Raw genomic sequence first — 23,335 nt, forward strand, 5'->3', positions numbered from 1 at the left:
GAGGAAAAGAGCAGGCTGGTATTTTCCATCCTGGGAATGCCCGCTCATCTTTGATATCCAAAGTCATATTTTTCAGACCTTCCCCTTATACAATAATTCTTCCCTGATTAACCTTCTTCCAAATAGGCTTTTTTGTAACTGACTTCTGCCCTTTCCTCCCTCGTAAAGTATAGGGAGGATTCGTGAGGTGACGTCAACAGCTCACCCCATATTCCTCAAATGACAGATACTAAGTAAACATGGGTATTATGTTGACTGCCCTCTCATTATTATAATTATTAATTAGGTTATCTTTTCCGGGTATTAGCATCATCCCAGTTCATAGGTGCTCATCTAATACGCTTACAACTGTGAGGTGAGTTCAGCTAATCTGGATGCAGGGAGGAGTCTCAGCGCTGATGTCCTCAGGGACCATCTCACATATGCTCTATGAAGAATGTGGGCACGTAGCCAGATCTGAATTTGTTGCTCTCTAGGCACCAGAGCCGAATGTCCGTGACAGAGAATGAAATTGTTGGACAGGGTAGATTCAGGTAGAAGAGAGTGAGACACGGGGCTTGGCCAGGACTACATCCTCAGTGCTTTCACCCTTCCCACCCCCCCATCCCACTGTCTGGAGTTCTTCCCCTGAGAGAGCCTTTAACAGGCTTCTCCTTCATTCATATGCAACCTAATGGCCATCACTGTGACAGACCCTGTGTGGAGCCACTAGGCATTTTGACATCTGTCAGCCCCTGTAGTCATCTAGCAGGTGTTAGGTGCAGGTAGGTATTGTCTAATACTCTGGGGAAGTGCGGGATGAGAGCTGATAGGTAGGGTGTTGCTTCCCTATGAGAGCAGAGAGTTCATTAAAGTAGCTAATTGTAGCCTGGCGGGACTTAAGTGACATTAAATGGGGCCCTGGCAGTTTCGTGTCCTGCGATGGAAGACACTGCCCAGAGTGGGCAGGCTTACAAAAGAAATGCTTCACCTGCCAGGGGCATTGCTACAAACACTCAGTTGCCAGGAAGGGTAAAAACAAGCCTTTTTGATTTCTCATGATGTAAGTGAAAACAAAGCCTTTGACTTAGGGATGCTGAAAGCGCGAGCACGGATAAGCCTTGAGCGAGCCACATCATCTTTCAGATCCTCACGTCTCATGTGTCTTCTACCGGTAAAAGTCAAATGATCTTCGTGATATTTGGAGAGCTCTCAGAGCCACGGGAAGGGAAGGGGCATGGACGTTGCTACTTCTCTTCAGCTGCATGATCGATGGGAAAAGGGTGGGATTTGGAACCACAGGGGCCTGACTCGACTTCCCTTTCCAAATCTATATTGTGTAATAGGCCAGTCACTTAATTTCTCCTGTTAAGCAAGGACAATACATGGACCTCCCAAAACCGCCCTGAGGATCAAAGGTGATGAGGCAGAGTAGATGATCATGGCAGTGACATTGACGGCAACACATAGCTCTCTTGCATTACTTGACATGTCTACATCTTTAATTAGAAGCTGTCTCACCCATTTGAAGAAGATAACTTTTAAAAAGCACCAAGACCCATACACTGTGGACTTTAAAATAGGCAGAAGTATTAAAAGCAATGGTCATACATGTCCTATCGTCCATTTTCTGTTGGGTCCAGCTTTCAAAGGGTCTGTCCGTGTTAGGGATGTAGCCCCACATTCTGGATCTCTCAGACCACAACTTATATCAGTTCTGGTGTTGGCCTTCCTGTAGGATCACCTTACAGTCCCACGACCTTATAATCAAGGCCTCCAGTATTGGGTTCTTCCTGTGTCAATATGGTTCTACAAGTTCTGCATACACTACTGATTAATTTGACAAATATTTATTGGTCATCTCTTTTGCACCTGGCACCAGAGATCCTAGGGTTTCAGTCATGTACCAGGTGTAGGGCCTACCATCATTCGGAGTACGGATGAGAAGAGGCAGATAAATAAGCACATGATTATCATACAGTACTCTATATGCCACTGCAGGCCAGTTTCCGAATGCTTTGAAATCAACTTCCAATCCAGCGTTGGTGACTGGAGAGACCTTTCAAAGGAGGTGGCTTCTGAATGGGAATTAGTGAAGCAAGGAGAAGTGGGAAGAACATCCAGGCAAAGTGCAAGGCCTATGAGGTGGGGCAGGAAGGGAAGACGAGTGGGAAGGCAGAGCAGGGACCAGAGTGGCATCGGGAGAGACCAGCGTGGGCTAGATTTAACCTTCTCAACAATTGAAGGGACGCCTGGGTGGCTCAGTCGGTTAAGCATCTGCCTTTGGCTCAGGTCATGATTCCAGGGTCCTGGGATCGAGTCCCATGTTGGGCTTGCTCGGTGGGAGTGTGCTTCTCCCTCTGCCTGCTGCCCCCCTGCTCATTTTCTCTCTCTCTCTAATAAATACATAAAATTTTTAAAAAAATGATTGAAGAAGTTGGCTTTTATCCTCCCATTTTGCAGCTGAGTAAATTAAGGCTTAGGGTGCTGTGAGAAAGTGAAGGGAGATGTCCGGTGGAAAGACAAGAAGATGTACAAAACCAGCAGAGGAGATCAAATCACTTTTGAGAACGATTTTCAAATGAGTGAGGAGAGATGATGAGGTCAAGAAGCCTTTGGTTAACGGCAGGACTCTGTGAGGCCCATTACTTATACTTTCTGCAGGGGATCATAAATTTCACTACTTAACCATGATCACAACTGTTGAATATAACATATGCAAAGGGAATCGAAAATAGAGTCTAGATCTATCTGCCTCCAAAGTCTATACCCTTTCCTAGTTTAGAAAGAAATTTATTTTATTTTTGATGCTAAGAATAAGTGGTTGCAGCAGCTGGGGAAGTCAGGGTGCCCGGGCTGGTGGCAAGGTGACTCTTACGAGGTCAATCTCTTTAGGTCCCAAGGCTTGATGGCTGTACCGTGTCAAGAGCCCGGCTCCCCAGGAGCCTCAGTGCCAAGACCCCAAATGCCACGTTCCACTGCCTTTCTTTAAAAGCCCTTTGAAGTAAAACTGCAAGTGTCAGCAAAGAGGGATATTGGTATGAGAGAGGCGTTTTGATACTGCAAGCTATCAGGTCCTTGGCCCTTTTGAGGCACCAGAAGGACTTTTTTCCTTAAAGAGGTCCCCCAAAACCTCTGTGCTTAAACTGTATGAGAAGACTAAAATTTTGAAAGCTTTTGCGGCACCTGGCTGGCTCTGTCAGTGGCGCATATGACTCTTGATCCCGGGGTTGTGGGTTCAAGTCCCACACTGGGTGTAGAGATTACTTAAAAATAAAATCTTGAAAGCAAACAAACTTTGAAAGCTTTTGACCATGACCAACGCTGGAAAAGGAAAAAAGATAAATCTGGCTGTTTTCTCATATTTCCAGGTCGACATTTTCTCATAGACAAATTCCTAGATCAACAAAATGCTCAACTTCGTTAGATTTAGCAAATAGGTAATTATAGTTGCCCTAACGCTGACCCCAATATATTCCGTTTATTCCAATAAAGGTGTTATCTGAATGTAAATGCTAATTTTCTGAGGCAGAAAATATGGGGCTTACAAGAGAATCTGTTTAATATGTGTGTAGAGGATCCTGCTACTTTCCCGTTTCCTACGCTTAAGGCAAGTACAACTGTAAAGAGGGGAGTTGCAAGATGGTGGGCTTTTACTGGCATTCCCCAAAGGTGCCAAACTGTGAAGGAAGTGTTTTTCATTTATCTGAAAATTCTGGGAGCTCCTGGTGCTGCCCACCTGGGCTTCCTGGAACTGAGGTTGTTCTTGAACCATCATGTTGGGCAGGTGTGAACAGCCTATCACGTTATGAACACTTCTGCTCACTTAAGTTGAAGACAAACCAGTTCTGTATGACTTCTAGTCCGTATGCACTGGGTCCCGGCTCTGACTCTCACAGTGTAAACCACTGACCCCCTGTTTTAACTGTTTCTGTTTTAACAGCATCACGTTGAAAGAAGTCTGTTCGCCCGCCATCTAAAAGACAGGTCAAACCTAAAGAAAATAGAGTTTTCTTTGCAAAATGTGTTTTCCTTATTTGTTTACATATGCAAAGTGGGATTAGTGTGGAAACTTTGGGAAATACAGAAAAGCACAAAAGAAAAAAATATCAAAATCTTTATCATCCCTAACCGAGGGATAATCACCATTGCTATGTCTTCCAGTCTTTTTCCTCGGTATTTATATTTAATAAATGATGTCATACAGTGCATATTATTTTATTTTATTTTATTTTATTTTTTTAAATTTTATTTGTTTATTTGCCAGAGAGAGACACAGCGAGAGAGGGAACACAAGCAGGGGGAGCGGGAGAGGGAGAAGCAGGCTTCCCGCTGAGCAGGGAGCCTGATGCGGGGCTCGATCCCAGGACCCCGGGACCATGACCTGAGCCAAAGGCAGATGCTCAACGACTGAGCCACCCAGGCGCCTCCCAGTGCATATTATTTTAGATACTTTCAGGACGCCTGGCTTGCTTAGTGGGTGGAGCGTCCAACTCTTGATCTCAGGGTCGTGAGTTCGAGCCCCATGTTGGGAGTGGAGATTATGTATAAAATCTTAAAAAAGAAACTACTTTCTATTCGCTGGCTTTGGGAACATGTTTCATATAAATAAATATTTTTGGGTGATGTGATTCTTTATGACTACATTGTACTGCCTCTAATAATGAACCTTAATTCACTCACTCAGTTCTCTGTTCTTGGACATGTAGGCTGCTTTCAGTGATTTGCCCACAATTACTATGTTAATTTTAACTAACCCTGTAGTTGCCATCCTTGGGAATGCATCCCTTTGGTTCTTTAGAATGAGTTCTTAGAAGTAGAATTACTGGTTGGAAGCTTGCTAGGTACATTGTAAGCCTTCTGATGCACGTGGGCAAATTGTCCCCCTCTCCTAACCCTAAAGTTTGCACCCACTCACACCCCTACCAGCCATCTAGACTTCCCAAAATAATAGTGTCTGCCTAGGCCTTTTCCAGGAGCAGCACTAACCCCTTGCCAACATTTTGATAAAGAAAATGGCAAATTTTGTATCTAATGTTCCCACTTTTTCCCATTTCCAAGGCTTTCTTTTTCATGCCTTAGCTTCCTTAATTTACCCACCATCCCTACTCTCAGTAAAGTAACTAATACACTCATTTACATCCAGGTCTCAGTGACTAATGAGATAAAATATTATACTACACATTTTAATCAGTAACAAAACCAAAGGGCTAAATTTCTTATAGGATTTCACTTGATTATCAAGCTACTGATGGGAGAGATTGTGGAGTAGTGAAACCCCAGAGGTAGTAAAACAGAGGGTCACCTCTTCCCCTTACTCCCAGGGCTGCCCTTTGCCGAGTCTCTTATATGGAGTGACAGAGGAAACAATGAAATATTCACAGCCCCTTCCTTCTCTACCCAACCCCTCAGGAAAATCTTGGGTGTTTTCTGCTAAATCTCCCCACCCTCCAGCTCATAATGATGAATTCAATGGAGTAAGCCAAGCAAAGAACGCTGGGAAAGGTCTAAGAGAGAGGAGAGAGGATTTGCTGGTGAGGATGGACTTAAAGTTATGGGGAGAAGAAACCAGGGAGTGGACTTCAGAGAGAGTTCTGGGGAAATTTCAAGAAGGAAAAGCTTGGGTAAGCTCATAAGAAGGATAGAAGTTGCAAAAGAGGACTTTTTGGGGTGGTATTTCTTTGATAGTGGCGCTGTCAAAAACTAGACCACAGGATATTTGGGCTTTCCATAGGTTATAATGAGATCATGTCTTCAGGCGCACCTGGGTGGCTCAGTCAGTGAAGTGTCCGACTCTTGATCTCGGCTCAGGTCTTGATCTCAAGAGTCATGAGATTGAGCCCCGTGTGAGGCTCCATGGGGAGCCTACTTAAAAAAAAAAAGATCGTGTCTCTGGAGCTAGACAATACTTATGCATAACAATGAGGAGCTGATTTCTAAATGTGTATTTATATTTAGCTACTCATTTTAATTATTCATATAAAATCTTTCCAAAAAGGTTATTTGAGGAGAGAGAACCCTGAAATAAAATATGGACTGCCATTCAGTTGGGCTGCCTCGTGGACATATTTTGGCTCAGTAGAAGAAGAATATGTTCCAAAATCAGATCAGCTCGGTTTGGTATTTATCAAATGCCTAGGATGAGTCAGGAACTTTGTCTGACACTTAGGGGAATAAATGTGACTGATATATTGATTCAGCATGACCAGTAGGTTCTAATCAAAGCAAAATTTTATTTTTATCTCTCTCAGACCTTTTAAAGTGCATTCAGTAGGGAAATACATGACAAAACTTCCGAAGGCTCCGATGAAAACTTGGCCTCTTCTCAGCCCCCGGTCCTGGGAGGGTGCACTTCTCACATGACTCAACGCTCAGGTCCCCTCCCCCTGGTATTCCTACTGGTGAGGACTCGCCATGACTTGAGGATATCTGGCCTGTTGGACAAACTCCTGTATTCCTTGCCTCATACAAGGGCAAATGACCTCCAAGTGCAGCCCTGTGTTCCTTCTGCCCCCCATCCCCCCCACCTGAACCCCCGTCTCTGTCTCTTTCTCTCTCACTGACCTGTTCTAGACCACATTAAATTTCTCCAGCATGATTTAGGGTCTAGTACATGGTGTCACCAGGACACACCAACTTTGTGCTTTGTGCATCGGTGACGGGGAGGAGTTATATTCTCAGAAACAACCTCACAAATCTTCTCTCCCTACTCTGAGCCCCTGTTCTATCCTTCATCTGATTGAGGTGTCTCGGAATCATGGACCTGGCTGTCAAAGATCCCCTTTTAAAAATCTGCACAGTGGCGTGGGATCTTGCTTTGGTATGCAGCATCTATTGTATCTTGGAACCCCAGCTGAAATTTTAAACTTAACATCCTATTACGCAAAAAGGAAAAAGGACAGTGCCTGTTATTGAGAAGTGTGGAGGAGACCAGGAGAGACACAAATGTGCAAACAGATCATTTCAATTTGATGTGACAAGCATCGGGATAGAAACACATACTGGGGACAGCGAGGACACGGAGACAGCTTCTGATACATATTGTCGCCACTTTCCCTCAAACATTATCTGGAGGAAGGCCATAAGCCGAAGAATGAGGAGTCCATGTGGCTTACAAGGGAGCTCAAAGAATATGGTGTCTTCCTGGGAACTTCATGCTTCAGAACAAAAGCTACTGAGGTGCCCCCTCGTTGCCCAAGTGCCTGGGGAAATGGAAAGATTACAGGTTTGCGGGAATAGTGTATAATTGGTTAATGTGGCTAGGAAAAGGGTCCTTTTCTAAGTATTTGAAAGGAGGCCCGGAAATCTTAGCAGCTAAATAGTAATCCTCTCTGAATCTGCCTCGAGAATGTATAGACACAGGGCAGGTTCTGGGGCCAGGGCGACTCCGATGCGTGTCACTGTGTGTCCCCGGCTCCGTGGCATCCGTGAACACGGAGGACACATCTGCCCAAACACAGCCCCGGCTATTAGGAGTGGAAAGGGAAAATAAGGGGCCCTGTCCACTAAAGCTGCCTTCTCATTCTCTGCACGTTATCTCCCCTCCAATTTCCTTCTTTTCCTTTGCAATAAATAGCTCATTGCACTTTCTCAGCCCCTAACCCCAACCCAAAACCTGGCCTTACACAACTGTCAGGAAAATACTGAACGGCTAAGAATGAGCTTACTCTTCTAAGACTGCTGAGGCAGGGGACAAGTGTGCTGTGACCAGTTAGGGCCTCAACTGAACTTTATGCTGCCGAGCCCAGAACCCTAGAGATGTCCCACCCAGCTGTCCAAACAGGTCCAATCCACCTCCCACACGGAGAGGAACCTACCATGGCCACATGTCCACAGGCCTGTTATACTTTTGGTTATGTTACCTATTGTCCCTCTGAGCCATTGACAGAGCCCAGAAATTCAAGTAGTTATGAATCTAAACTACCCCTTTCAGACCTCTCACACATGTCAAACCACCGTTCCCATTTTTGGAAGGATCACTCCCCCCAGCCAGAGACCATTTTGGAGTAGTGAAGCAGCATTCCATGCCCAGGGGATCCCCCACCCTGTTAGAGTCTGACTCCTCTGGCAGGCCCTGGAAACCTCCTTTGGGAGAATGGGGCTGGCTTTCACTGGGTAATAGGAAACCTGGCCGGATGGAGAGGTTCCAAATTCCCCACCAGTCATCCCTGCCTCTTGTCTTCTGGGCCCCCGGTCTGCGTTGCCCCATCCCCACGGCCATCCTGGGTTTCTCAACTCTGGTGGCCACCGGAATTTGACTGAAATGTGACAGATTGTTTCTGTCCTTGGTTTGGGTAAGATATGCCTAGAAAAGGGGGAAAAAACTAAGAAGCCATTGTAAATATGAAACTAACAAGGCTAGTTTCTTATCCTGACTTCTGAAATCTAAGTCAAGATAGATGTGGCTGGGGCAGCTTTAAGAACTTTGGCATTACTTCCTTTTCTCATCTCCATCCAGCCTAGTGAGAAACAAAGCTAATCAGTTTCTAGACCAAGGGAAAATCGGGGAGGCATTTCCCCCAGGCCCGGTAGGATTCTTGGTCCTCGACAGAATCTGCTTCTAACTGTGTCCTCAGGAGACCTTCGTCTCCTGATTCCACCCTCCACCCCTTTGGCCTGGAGAACAACACAGTTTGTATCCACCGTCACCCTGCTTCTTCATGTGGGCCTTGGCCTCTTGGGAGAGGAAAGGAATATAATATTTTTAGAGCCTTTGCTACATACCAGGCATTATCCTACAGGTGTTATATACACAACGAAGAAAGGCACCAAGTGAAGAAGGTAGTTCCCTCCCTGGCCTTCAACTATTTCTCCCTCGAGTTCAGAGCATTAGAAAGATGGTAGTGGTACCCACTAATGCCCCACCAACCAGCAGGTAATCCAAAGTACAAAAAATTACGAAACCTTAACACTCACACACAAAAAAACGTATACACGCGTTAAAATTAAAACCACTTCCCTCCAGTTTCCCTGATTGGAGGACAAACTGAAACTTAACTTTGATCTCTGGTCCCATTGTGAGTGTTGGTCAGGGGTGGGAGAGACAGGTTGCCATTTCAGCTGTGCTAATGCCACAAGGTCATGCTCATGAAGAGCCCAGGGCTGCCTGGGCTTTGGGTGTTGCCCAATAAAGTTTGCTTTCGCCCATCTCTTGAAGTTCTGATAGCTTGGACCCCTGGACAGCAAAGCTCTGTCTGTCATTTGTTTCTCTAACTTGTTCAATATTGCCTGAAACGAATTTTCTGGATGACCATTAAGACTGAGTCTTCCCCGTAGTGGAGGTATAAATCTTACTTTTCAGTTCTTGTAGCATCATCTAGTAGTCTGTCAGTGGGCATGAAGGCTTCATGTTGGGTGCCATATTCTCTCTATATCATATCTGTGTCTGCGATCCCTGCCGGGCACTAGAACTATGCTTCATATCTCGCATTTCCTGTTCTCTTAGCACTCTGAAGATATCATTCCATCATTTTTTTCTGACATCCCTTGTGACTTTAGAAAGCAAGCTATTAGTTTGTCATTCCTTTCTGGGTAATCTGTCTTTTCTCTCTTACCGTTTTTAAGATCGTTTTGGTCTTTGCTCATCAGCTGCGTTATGGAGTGTCTTGTAGCTTTCATTTACCCTACTTGAGATTCACTGAGCTTCCTGAATCTGAAAATTGGGATCTTTCATGAATACTAAAAAATACTCGGTCTTTTTCTCTTCGGATATTGCCTCTCTCTCTCTCTCTCTCTCTCTCACATTCTTTACCTCTGATATATATTAAAATTTCTCATTTTGGCCTTGGTGTGTCTTACCTTTTTTTCATATTTTTCATCTCTTTGTTTCTCTATACCGCATCATGTGTAATTCTTCAGCTCTTATTTCTGCTTAACCGAGTCTTCCTTCCAGTTGTATACAGTTGTAACTGAACTTGTCCCAGAGCTTTAAGTTTCAATGATTTATTTTCCATTTCTAGACGTTCTGTTTAGTTGTCTTTCAAACCTTTATCCGGTCAGATGGCGTCTTTTGCTCCTTCCTCAAGCTTCCCATTCTCTCCTTCCTTCATTTGAACACATTGAAAAGTCTTATTTTATATTCTGTACTCCGTGGTTTCAGTATCTGAAGTCTTTTCATTCCAAATCTGCTGCTTGTTTCTACCAATTCTTGTTCACGGTACCTTTTTCCTTGTGATTTTTTATTATGAGCTTATAGAGTCCAGGAAATTTCACCTGCTGAAATCCGTTGAGGCTTGGATTGAGAGCGTATGTCTTCAGAGAAGGTTTGCTTTTGCTTCTATGAGGCATTGGCCCATTAGCAACGAGGAACCCTTTCCACTTGATTCTTAGTTTAGGTTCCTTTGGAACCAGAGGCCTTGTGAAATCAGGCCTCAGACCTGTGTGACAACTGGCTGGTATACACACCATCTCAGGGTAGTGCTGCCTTCTCGTCCCCCAAAACCAAGACCAAATGAGGTGGTCGCCCTTTGGAGGAGTGGGGGGTCCTGGATTATGTGAGTCTCTAATTCAGAGCCCCCAGCTTGCGTGGCCCCTTAGCTTTGCCTCCGTCTTCAGCATGGCTCTTAAGATGGAAGCTTTTGGCCACTAGACGGCATAGAAACCACCACGTGCTGCCCCTACCTGTCTGGATTCATAAGTCTCTTTCATTTTAGCCTCTGCAAACCTCTCCTACGCTCCTGCCAGCAAAACCAGTGTTCAAAAAACGTGTGTGCGGTTTTTGGTTTGATTCAGCATGTAGAGCATTTTTAAAGCAAGATTGTTATTTTTAAAGGGTATTTATATCCACTGTTGCTGGAAATTTAAATTTTCCATTCCCCAATGAGTTCCTTTTTCTTGTGGAGGGACACCTCTATTTTGTAAATCACTGGTGGAGAGAAATGACTGAAAGGACCCAAGTTTAACAAGTGATCAAGCACAGCAGTGATCAATTAATTCCATCTCCAGGTTCACTTCCTGTCCCCCCACCCCCACTCCTGCCAACTAGGTCTTCTATTTCCTGCCCTCCCAGGCAGTGTGTTAGAATTCATGGCACCAGCAAGATTTCATAGACCCTAATTTTTAAAAAGATTATCTTCCTTTAGAGAGGAATATAAATGATAATTTCTCCCATAAAAGGCCGTTCGAAAGTTAAGACTGCATTAGTTTCCCTTAGTAACACAGCATGGATATTTGATTTATTCATTAATTCAACAACTTTTAAATACTACGTGCTCGATACTCTGAGGGAAGCATTCTCTAAGGCGAAGCATTTATTCAACAAATGTTTATTAAGTCCCTACCATGTTCTAAGAACTGGGAGAATAGCAGGAATAAAACACGGAGGCAAGAAACAGCCTGGCATCTTTAGGGGCCCAGAGTAGTTTAGAACAGTTGAAACACGGAGGTAGGGGGCCAGAAATGGGGCAAGAAATGGAATGAAGTATCCAACATTTATGTAAATTCTTCTTGAGCTTGTATTTGTGTTCGAACTGTTTAAACTTTCCAGAATTCATATACATTCTTTACTTTTTATGCTCAAATCAATATTTTATATTTAGATTTAAATTTTAAGCTTTTACTAAAATACGGTATTTGAATATGTAGAAGTCTACACCAGAAGATAAAACAGAAATTTTGTGTTTCCTAGTAGCCCTGTTACCAATTAATCCCTGGGTTACTGCCAAACCCTGGGCCAGCCATGGGTTACGCTCACAGAGGATTTTCATTTTTTTTTAATTCAATTAATTAACATATAATGTATTATTGGTTTCAGAGGTAGAGGTCAGTGATTCATCAGTCTTATATAATACCCAGTGCTCGTTACATCACCCTCTGTCCTTAATGTCTATCACCCAGTTACCCCATCCCCCCCTCCCCCACCCCTCCAGCAACCCTCAGCTTGTTTCCTAGAGTTAAGAGTCTCTCATGGCTTGTCTCCCTCTCTGGTTTCGTCTTGTTTTATTTTTTTCTTCTCTTCCCCTGTGTTCCTCTGTTTTGTTTCTTAAATTCCACGTATCAGTGAGATCATATGAGAGTTGTCTTTCTCTCACAGAGGAGTTTAACTCAAGGATGGATCCGAGGACAGGGTTTGTCTCCACTCCCATCCTTGGTGTGAGCAGCCCAGGTCTGTGGCTGAGGAGTGTGGCTCCAGCAGGCCGGGCCCTCAAGGAACGGGCCAGGCTCTCTAACTGCCACACGTCCATCCTCCTGAGCTTCCTACATCCACACCTGCAGAACCATGCCCACGTCTACACAATGAGAATGTGCGTCCTAGCAGGTGAGGTTTTGTGGTGGAACTCAGGGTCGGACTTTAGGAAGATGGAACAGCATATCCCTTTTGATTTCTGGCATACACTGGTCTGCCTTTCACTGGGGAGCTTTCCTGCTATGACTGAGATAGAGTGAATGACAGATGCCTTAGGGGGGTACAAATATGACACTGTATCCCATTTCAGAACACAGGGGCATCAGACCGCCTGACAGGTATATGTGCTCCAGTAAAGTTCTGAGGGTGACAGATAGACTTGTTTCCAGCTTTCTTAATGAATAAACAATGAGCTGATCCCAGGACTAGGCTTTCTGAGAGAAGACAGCCCAAGCACTTCTCTGAATCTCTTTTGTGACAGTGTGGCTTTCCCGAAGGCAAGAAAGGAATGAAAAGTCGCCACAGTCACTGTGGCTTTTGGATGTTGCAAAGGTAATCTAGACTCCAGGTCATTTGCTCCGTGGGCCATCCATCTGCCAGAGCCCAGGTCACCATGACTGATGGGGAGAAAGGCTTATGGGAAACGTACTCGCCCCAGAGGGAGACTGCCCTGTCCTCCCCCATCCAGCTTCTCAGTTCCATCTCCTGTGTCCTAGCCCCCATCCTAAACCCTAGTGCCTGGCCCTCCTCCCCTCTCTCGGGCCCTGCCCCCTGCGGTTCCTGCCTCACCCCCTGAAATCCACTAAGGAAAGAGAAAGGAGAGCCCGCTCTGGGCTGGGCCTTCAGGAAAGGTGTCAGAGAAAAGGCAGAGCTGAGCCGGGCTTTGAATGGGGCCTGCCTTTCAAAGCCAGAGAAGTGGTAGAAGAATGTTATAGGCAGAGGGCAACGGAGGGCAATGCACAGATCATTTTGCTAAGAATTCACAGCTCCAGAAGGGGAGAAGGGTCACATAGATAATACGGGGCCTTTCATGATGGTCTCAGATTCTAAGCAAAATTTGAACTTTGATCTACAAGCAATGAGAAGCCACTTAAATTGAAGGATACTGAGAAGGGCTAAAAATAAGAATGAACATTAATAATTTAAGAACAATAACTAATATCTGTACAAAGCGTAGTTTGTTTCTGTGACCCTAACAGCGATCCTGTGGAGACAATAGCGCTTAATGTGGACATAGGTATAGGATGAATTGCAGCGTCACTCAATTATACAAGCCCCCTGCTCCCATCAAGGCTTCGTTAGGAAAAGAACGCCGGGTTCTCCGTGGAGCTGATAAGGCGAGAGGTACGGCAGCACCTTCTCTTTGTTCCATCCATTCTAGAAATGACCAGGCTGTCACCGAGCAGTGCTCCTGCCCTCCTCTGCACCGGGCTGGAGCACTGGGAAGGAGGCCATGCATGCGAGAAGAGCAGCCGAAAAAACCACCACCCATCATGACAAGAATGTGCTTATTAGCAGCCCAACCTCACTGCAGGTGCTGTGAGCGCCCCTGGAAATCTCTCCCAGGCTTTGGTTTGGAAGACTTACAATTAGGCTGTTTCAGTTGAGCCCACACAGACTGCCCAAGGGCTACCTGCTTTTTCTGACATTACAGACCCTTCATGGGAGGTTCATAAACGGTCTGCAGTGTGTTTGTTATTAAACACAATGGGATCGGTTATATGGCTGGAGACATCTTCTGGAAACGGTTTTCTTTGCTCTGCAGTGAGAATAGGGAGGAATGGGAAACACAGGTATGATTAGGGAAAGACTAGCAATCAACCTTATCCTGACTTTTGTCTCGCTCTGCTTGCATCACTGGGAAACAGTGTGCACAAGGCCGATGAAATGCTCGTGTGTGCTTCATGGGCAATCAGGGGGCAGGTATAAATAGAGCGGGCCGAAGAATAAAATAGAATGGTTTGCTGCAAACTCAAATATTGTTTAGGGAAGGGTGTCTGTCTGTTCACGTTCTGCATTTTTCCACCTGTTACTACTCCGCCTTTTGGCTTTCCTTCCAGAGTCTCAAACCAAAGATACCACCTAGAGAGGTGAACTTCTTCCATCTATGGAAGATAGGGCATGGTGTCCGTCCAGAGGTTACAACTGGACACAAAACATGAGCCTGGAACTGACTTGAACCCCGGGGTTTAGAAAACTTTGGATTTATATAACGTACAGTGTAATAATTAAGGCCATGGGTGATGGAGTATTAGACCCAAGTCTAATCCTGCTATAATTCAATAATCTAGGGGTGAGCCCTTGGATGAGTTCCTTAACACTAAAAAGAAAGATAATAGTACCCATCTCGTAGGGTCGTTGTGGGGATTAAGTGAGATAAATGAGGCCATGCACTCGGGAAGTATTAGCTATCATTGTTATGTTATTAATAAAGGCTTTAGGAGGCATAGACAGAATGTACAACTGAGGCAGGGGAAGGGCCAGAGCAAATCCTGAGGAACATCAAGTTATGGAATCCTTTCACTTTTTGAAAGGGACTTTCAAAACTCTTCCAACCCCTATCTGGTGCCCCCAAACTTCCTTCCCCACTTCTGTCCCTAAGTAGTTACTCAGCCCCTGCTTGTGGGCACATGTCCCGTGACGGGAAACTCTGCAGTCTCAGGCCAGGACCAGGGAGCTCTGCCGGAAAGTTTCTCTGTATACCGAATCTCAATCTCACCTCCTAGAACTTTGACCTATTGCCTTTGTTTCTTCCAGAGTGATAGAGAATAGGCCCATATGGCACCTTTCAATTTCTGACATGATTGTCACTATATTTCGACTCCTCTAAATTAAACGACCCCGGTTCCTTCAACTCCTCTTCAAAAGCAATGTCTTCTAATCACAACACCATTGCTGGTCCCACTTCTCTTAGATCAGTGGTTCTCAACCGGAGTGACATGTCTAGAGGCATTTTAGGTTGTCACAGAAGGGCAGGACAACTGTCAGCATCGAGAGGCCAGGGATGCTGCTAAAGATCCTACAATGCACAGGACAGCCCCCAGCAGCAAAGAATTATCTGGCCCGGATGGTCAATAGGGCTGAGCCGGAGAAACCCTGTCCTAAACAAACACGTGCATCAGTGTTCTTCTTAAAATGCGGGCCAAAAATGCACACAGACGAGTGTCCACCATTTTACTGTCATTACTCTTGGATAAACTTAGCCTAAGACTCTGGTAGTTGGTGGCTAGTGGCTAGTTTCCTGTGTTGCTGCTAGCCCAGAGATGGCACTCACGGGGCCTCCATGCTCACTCAGAAGTCACTCATCATGAATGGTACTCTCTGCTGCTGAGCCCAGAGGCAGCCTTGCAATCTTCTCCAACGCAATATCCGAGGCCATTACTATCGATCATTCAGAAGAAGCTGGCATGTGAGATGCAATCCATTTGCTGGTCGTGTCTCCCTGGTTTTGTGGCATTGAGGCCCAGGTAGGATGTAATCCTGGGGCCTGTGCTCTGGAGGACCCCCATAATACCATGTCATGATTCTTAGTGGCATCTTAAAGGAAGACAGGGTGCCTCAACCTGATACTCAAAAGCACCCATGTATCTCCCATGCAGTTTTCTAAAATGTCTTTCCCAAACAGAAAGCCATGCTGTCCACCACCATGAGAGCAGTGTGGACAGGGCAGGGCTGCCCAGAAGGGCGCCCCCCACCCCACACCCAGTGCTGAAGCTCACGTAGCAGTCTCTTCTTTGCCAATTGCTTCCTGACCTTCCATTTACCACTCACAAATGCTCATGCTCGCAGTTCCCTAGATCAATACCGGCCTTGATTTTACCAATATAAAGAGATAAAGCAGGGGACTGTAGAGATGGGGAAAAAGTGTTTGAGGGGACAATAATCTAAGCCTCTCAGAAACTTAAAACCTGTACTAATCGATATCTAGAAAATAGATAATTTTACCTTAAAGCCCAATGCTCTGTTCCACATAGTATTTAAAAATAATTCCTTTTCACCTTTGATGGGGGAAAAAAAGAGAAATGTTTTGGATAGGCTGAAATAAATGTCTTCAATTTCAGTGTTCTTTATAAACTCAGTCGCTTGGTTAGTTTATGAACAAAGTAATATGTTCGATTTATTCAAATATTTACTTGATTTACTCAAATATTCTGGTTGGTATATTTAATTTAAAAGTATAATTTATTCAGATTAATCATATGTGTGTTAACTTAATCTACTTTTCAGAGTCTTAATCATTTATCATTTATTCAAGTGGAGGTAAGCTGATGATCTTAAGGAATGTGGCATCTCTCGGTTCTGTCAGTATTTGGGAAGGAGGCAGAAATTAGAGAACATAGAAACCATTAATGTTTGGATAAAACAAAGAGCGCTTATGTCTTCCAGAATGAGTGCTTTACACACTGCATAGCAGATCCAGAAATCCTTTGTTTTTGGAAACGGAGCTAGAGCTGATATGCAGGGGTGGGGATGAGGGGAGCCTTCTGAACTCGTGGCCTCTTGCCACATGGGAATTTTGTGGCTTGGTGTGGCTTTCAGGTTTGTTTGGCACTTTTATTTTTTTTTTAATTTTAAATAAATACCTGCCCTTGGAGCTCCCTCCCCAAAGAGGCACGTCCTAGGCTCCCCTCCCCACGTACCCATCTTTCCAGAAAACTCACTGGTGCACAGCACCCTCAGTCTGTGTCTGCTCAATTGTTTCTGTGCATTTTTAATAGCCCCTGAAGCAGCTTCTGGCCCTACTGAGCTGCCCGCTTTGGCTGTCAGAGTTATCTCCCCACATACCAAGTAGTATTTCTGTTAGTAGATCGATTACGAAGTCACCTAGGTTGTGAGTGGTCTGCCCTTAACCCTGTTTTTCCCCATAAGCCTTGCTCCTGTGTTGTGTGATTTGGTCCAGTGTGAGCCTTTTCTGGAACCCACATATCATGTCTTCACAGAAACGCCTAATTTCTTTCAAGGTGGTGGCAGCAGAAGCAAAGACATGTGAGAGAACTACCATCCTCGGGTAGTCCATACTACATGTTTGGCAGAATCCAAGTCTGTCCCCTGCAAGGCTCTGAGTCCTGCAGCCCCTGAAAGCCCCTTCTCCCAGCCCAGAGCCCTGCGCATGATGCTTGGGTCCTGACCCTGTCCGTGCAGCAGAAATACCACTTTTCTTCGGGTTTCTGCCTTAGAGAGCATGTAGCAGCATGAATTGGCCAAATATATTTCTCAGTGAAGCCTTTCTCTTTACTTTATTTGAAATTTGTTCATGGAAATACACTTCGATTCTCCCTGTTTCTCTCAGATTTAACCATCTGAGCCACCCAGGTGCCCCCTTGTTTCCCTCAGATTTAAAATACACCCTACTCCCTAGAATTCCTGTGAGATTTTGTTTCTCTCTTTACTGAAGCCCTGACCACATGTGTGTTGTGTTATTACAGTGTGTGTGTGTGTTTGTGTGTGTCTGTGTATGTTGTACGTGCATGTGTGTGTGTTTTACCTCAGTTACACTATAAGCTCCTTGAGGGTGGGGGGGCGCCTGGGTGGCTCAGTCGGTTAAGCGTCTGCCTTCGGCTCAGGTCATGATCTCAGGGTCCTGGGATCGAGTCCCATGTCAGGTTCTTGGCTCAGTGGGGAGTCGGCTTCTCCCTCTCCCTCTGCCCCTCCCCCCTGCTCATTGTCTCTCTCTTTCTCTCTCTCCAATAAATAAAGTCTTTAAAAAAGAAAAGCTGCTTGAGGGCAGGCACTTCATCTCTACAGTGTCCTCCCAGCAATATCTTCCACACAATAAATAATAAATGTTTCCTAAATGAACAAATCCTCCAAAAGCATTGGTTTTCGTCTGGGCCCCTTTGTAAGGAATGTCTAACAAATGTGCACTGTGAATTCCAATGCAGTGGTTAAAAGACAGCTTAGCATTAAAAATTTCCTGCAGCATCGTTATCGGAAATTATTCTGGAAAAGTAAAAACCAAAAAGCAATGTAAGAACACCTTATGTGATGATTTCATTCAACTTTTTAAAAAATTAATAAGCAGCAGGCAGGAACTAGGTAATTTGGCTGCTCTGAGAGTTTCTGCTTCTCTCTCCGAGGCTCTGGAGGGTGAGCTATTTCCCAAGGGATCGGCAGCTCCGAAGCAAACCTCGAGGTGATTGCTGCTAAGAGAAATCGCTGATAGCCAGGAGGGTTCTGCTTCCACAATTGGGGGAACATGTGGGTGTGCGGGTGACGGAGCTGGGCTCGGCCACTCTGATGGGTACACGCAAGCCCCACCGTCCCCTTCCTGTCGGTGAGCGGCCAGGTATCCATTCCGTTGTCTTTGCTTTGCCTGAGAGAGGGCAGAGGATAGCATAAGGGAGGGCCTGTGGCCGGGGGGCGGAGGGGTCTGCAATCTTCGAGGGGAAATGTGCGGAGAGGCAAAGACTGGGGAGAAGGCAAGGTACCCCCTTTGAAAGGCCATGTGGGCCACATCAAAGAGTGAATCTCCCATGGGGGAGATGACAGGGTGCTCAAAGTTTTAAGCAGAGGACTATGAGGACTCCATTACAGTCTGGTAATCATTCTTACAAAGAGCTCAGTAGCTGAGCCGAGGGGCTCACCCCCACACCGGCTCCCATGGGCACCACCAAGGAAACATACATTCTAACTTAGAAGCGTGTTGGTTACATCACTGCAGCAGAAAAATAAGAACCGGAATAGCTAGGACTTACTGAAGCTTCCCGGGTGCCAGGCGCTATTCGAAGTGATTTTAGAAATCACCGAACTCGTGGTAACGCTGCGGTAACTCATTTAATCTGAACAAGAAGGAATGGGAACTTGAAGTCACACATCTAGAGGCGGTGGCGCCGGGGCTCGAACCCACGCGGGCTCGGTCCGGGAGCCACGCTCGGGACCTCAGCATGTCCACTGTCCCCCTCATCACCCCAGCTCCCACTTGCCACTGGGTTGTCTCCCCTTGGCCGCTCCTGTATAGAAATCCCGGACTGCAAACAGGGGAAACTGTGAGGAGGGCACCGGAAAGATGCTGGGGAGACGCAGTGGTGACCGGGGACAGTGAAGACAGAAATGAAGAGGTGTGAGAGAAATGAAGGAGCTACTCAGCAGGACTTGATAAAGGGGAAAATGCTCATTGGACACCAGCCCGGAGCCTGGTGCATGGTATTTTTGATGTATCAAAATACTATAATGTTGCTATTATTACCAGTTGGGCTAGTCCCCAGGATTAAGTCATAGCTTTTTTTTTTTAAGATTTTATTTATTTATCTGTCAGAGAGAGAGAGAGAGAGCACAAGCAGGGAGAGTGGGAGGCAGAAGGAGAAGCAGGCTCCCCGCTGAGCAGGGAGCCCGATGTGGGGCTCAATCCCAGGACCCCGGGATCATGACCTGAGCCGAAGGCAGACGCTTAACTGACTGAGCCACCCAGGAGCCCCCAAGTCATAGCTTTTAATAACAAAGGTACAGCAAAGAGCTGCAGGTAAACTTTTTTATGGTAAAAAGCAATATGTGAATGGCCCTTTATGGATTATGCCACCCACCGCTGTCTACTTTGATCTGAAAACAACCCTTTTATATTAGTTTGTTCGGGCCACTGTAACAAAGACCCACTGACTGGATGGCCTAACCAGCAGAAACGTGCTCTCTCACAGCTCCAGAGATGAGCACTCCACTCGTCGGCAGGGTCACTTCCTTCAGAGGGGGAGGGGGAGTCTGCTCCAGGCCTCCCCTCCAGCTCCTGGTGGTTTGTGCTCCATCTTTGATGTTCCTTGGCTTATAATCTCTGCATTCATCTTCATGTAGTGTTTTCCTGGGTGTGTGTGCATGTCTGTGGCTAGATTTCCCCTTTTTATAAGGACACTAGTCCTATTGGACTAGGGGCCCACCCTACTCTGGTATGACCTCATCGAACGAATTACATCTACAAAGACCCTATTTCCAAATCAAGGGACATTCTGAAGGACTCGGGGTTTGGACTTCAAAATGTAAATTTTGGGGGTGGGGGCAGACACAACCCCTAACACCCTTAGAGCAGGTGAAGTAGGAATTACTCTTATTCCCATTTTAAAGATAAAGAAACCGAGTCTCAGAGACATGGAGTAATTGAAGGTAAGTGAGACCCCAGGTCCCAAAGTCAAGTCCGCCCTCTGGCTCAGCAGTCCATGCCTCTTGCTGAGATTGTGTAGCTGTTCTCCCACACTCAGAGCAGTGAGAACCAAGGCTGTCCCGAGGCTAGAGAGAGGGGGAAGTTGTCCAACGTGGTCTCCTCTTAGAATCAATGGCAGATACCCAATTATTGGAAGCATCATTTGGCTTATTCACTTGCTGCCTCTACAGCTGCACCTCACGAGGGCTTGACCTCCAGGGAAACTGTTTATTCAAATGGTTTCTTGTACGTCTGTTGTTTCTCTCCGGTGGGCCCATCCCTGAGCCAAGGGGAGCTGGGTACAATGAGCCTATTCAGGGCAGAAAGGCAAACGTCCCGCGCTTCCCTGTTCTCTCTGTGGCACCATTCTTTGCCTCCCTGTGCCTCTCTTTTGTCCTGCTATTGAGTAACTTCAGTGTGGGCGTGGGGACTGTGTGAATTGCCAGTGGGGAGAGAGTGTGGCCCAGGACACCTGCCTGACGACTTGTGCACAAGGGCGGGCAGCGATGGGCCAGCTTCCCAGGAGCCGCTCTGCCAACACATCAGCGCCGACCTGGGCCTTCTGTTCCGCCTGAGTCACTCTCAGCAGCTAAAGCTGGTGCCGCTCGAGGAGCCTGTGGGGAGTAGACGAGTGCAGATTCCAGAGACAGATGCCATTCCCAGCTCGGCCACTGACCAACAATGTGCACTGAGGGAAGATGCTTAATCTCCCTGTGTCATTTCCTCATCTGTAAAATGCGGATGATAAATGTGTTTACCTCGTAAGGTTATTGAATAGATAAATGATATCATCCATAAATGGTGCCTAGAACAACATGTCTGCCAAGTAGTTCTAGCACTCAGCAAATGTAAACAGTACTTCCTTATTTTTTTCCCCCAAATGCCATTTGTTAATCTGTTCATTGAAAAAGGGCAGGGATACATCTCAAGAAGCTAACCACGGTTGTGTCTGGATGATGGAATTGCAGGTTATTTTATTGTCCTTTTTTAAAACTTATTTGTAGTTTCTAAACTTTCTGTAAGAAATACGTATTACTTTTTTAAAAGATTTTATTTATTTATTTGACAGAGAGAGGGAACACAAGCAGGGGGAGTGGGAGAGGGAGAAGCAGGCTCCCCGAGGAGCAGGGAGCCCGATGCGGGGCTCGATCCCAGGACCCTGAGATCATGACCTGAGCCGAAGGCAGACGCTTAACGACTGAGCCACCCAGGTGCCACCCTGTATTACTTTCTTAATAAGAGAAAACAAACTCCCACTGAGGATCTACAGGGTTCAGGGAACTAGGGACAAGTGGGTACAGGCGAAGACATGACCGTTGTCCTTAGTGTAGTGTGAAGTCTATGGAAGGAGACAAGACAGGTAGATCAATGATGGGCATTGATGCTCCGTGTGGGCTGAGTATGGGACCCATCCCCATCAAGTCGCACTTAGCACTCCAGACATGTCATCAGTTTTGCCCCAACCATCTTTGTACGGGGTCTTTCCCGATCTGGAAATAGGACAGTGAGATGATACACGACGTCAGATAAAGGGGTCACTCCTTTCATCTCTCCCAGCACCTGGGGAGATGGGGATTGTTGAGATCCCTGCCTAAGGCACCTCTTTCTAGGAAGGGGCTACGGTGCGGACAGAGGTCAAGATGCTTTCAGTAGCACTTCTGACAAACGACACACATGAAACCCAGTCGCCAGGGAGCATGTCAAGTGAAATGAAGAGTAATTTCCTGTTTCTCTATCTCTCCATAGCATTATTAGCATCATCATTATTTTGGCTGGAGCCATTGCCCTTATCATCGGTTTTGGTATTTCAGGTATGTGATTTCTCGCGTTACTGTGACCCACTCACCCCTCACCGTTCTGGCCCAACCACTCCATGGGGCTGAATGGAAAGAGTGCAGAAAAATCTCAGAGTAGAACACTGGTTCTTCTGCTTATTGGCTATGCTCTCTTCGCCTTAGTCGTTTCACCCCCCTGGGCCTCGGTTTCCTCAGGTATAGGGCCGGGAGATAATGTCACCAGGTAGTTGAGAGAACCAAACGGTGTCCGAGGGAGAGGGCTGTGGCTGAGCCATTCTACCAGGGGTTGGCCTGGAGGATTCCTGCTCGGTGAAGCTTCTGCTGACGTGTCCAAGAGTATGAGGTCTTTGCACACCGGGGTCTTAGGGAAAGAGAATACTGGTTGTGACCAGTGGAGGGAACAGGTGTCACTATACGTGGAGGGTGAGTCTCTGAGCGCAGCTGATGTCAGTTGCAGGAAGAGTTTTGTCTTTCCTCTTCTGTGTGGACCACGTCTTGGAAGCATCTGTTGTGGAGGCACCTTAAGTAAGACATTGAGGTAGGCCAGCAGCCGTCTTCTCTGAGGCAGACATGTTTGCTCCATTTCCCTTAAACCGCCTGACTCCAGCCAACATTTCTATTTTAACTTAGCCCGCGGCCAAAGCTGTCCCTTGGCGACTTTAGTTTTTATAGTTCCAGCTGCCTTTTCTCTCTGTCCCTCTCCCCTGGCATGGGTGTGCGGCCACCAAATCGTGGTCACAAGGCCTAAATGAAGAAAACACGTGGTAGATGTGTTTGCCTCAAAAACGCATTAGCCCCCTTCCTCACTTTCTTTAACAAAAATAGGTATTTCGGGGCACCTGGCTGGCTCAGTCGGTACAGCACGTGACTCTTGATCTCGGGGTGGTAAGTTTGAGCCCCACGTTGGGTGTAGAGATTACTTAAAAAAATAAAATCTTTAAAAAAAGTTATTTTGTCTTTCATCCATTTTTCAATTGGATTATCTGTCTTTCTCTTTTTGATTTGTAGGAATTCTTTATATGTTTTGGATGCAGTTTGGTGATATGCATTGTAAAATCTCTTCTACTCTATGGCTTTTCACTCTCTTCGTGAAGTCTTTCAATGAGCAGAAGCTCTTAATTTCAATCTAGTCCATTTAATCCATCTTTTCCGTTATACTGGAGCTTTTTATAACCTGTTTGGTTAAGAAGTGTTTGTCTATCCCAAGGTCATGAAGATGTTTTTCTAGGTTATCTTATAGAAGCCTTATTGTTTTACCTTTCACATTTATATCTATTAAGCATCCAAAAGTAATTTTGGGTATGGTGCAAG

General features: G+C 45.8%; 1 protein-coding gene across 1 annotated transcript in view; it reads left to right on the forward strand.

Annotated features, from left to right (window-relative positions):
* Positions 1-23,335, forward strand: part of VTCN1 (V-set domain containing T cell activation inhibitor 1) — a 50,847-nt gene that overhangs the window by 9,551 nt on the left and 17,961 nt on the right. Inside the window, exon 2 of the mRNA XM_036071033.2 lies at positions 21,975-22,039. Coding sequence (XP_035926926.2) covers positions 21,975-22,039 — 65 coding nt within the window. The remainder of the gene's footprint in view (positions 1-21,974; positions 22,040-23,335) is intronic.

The sequence above is a fragment of the Halichoerus grypus genome, chromosome 5, assembly GCF_964656455.1.
Source record: "Halichoerus grypus chromosome 5, mHalGry1.hap1.1, whole genome shotgun sequence".
In the NCBI taxonomy this organism is placed as follows: Eukaryota; Metazoa; Chordata; class Mammalia; order Carnivora; family Phocidae; genus Halichoerus; species Halichoerus grypus.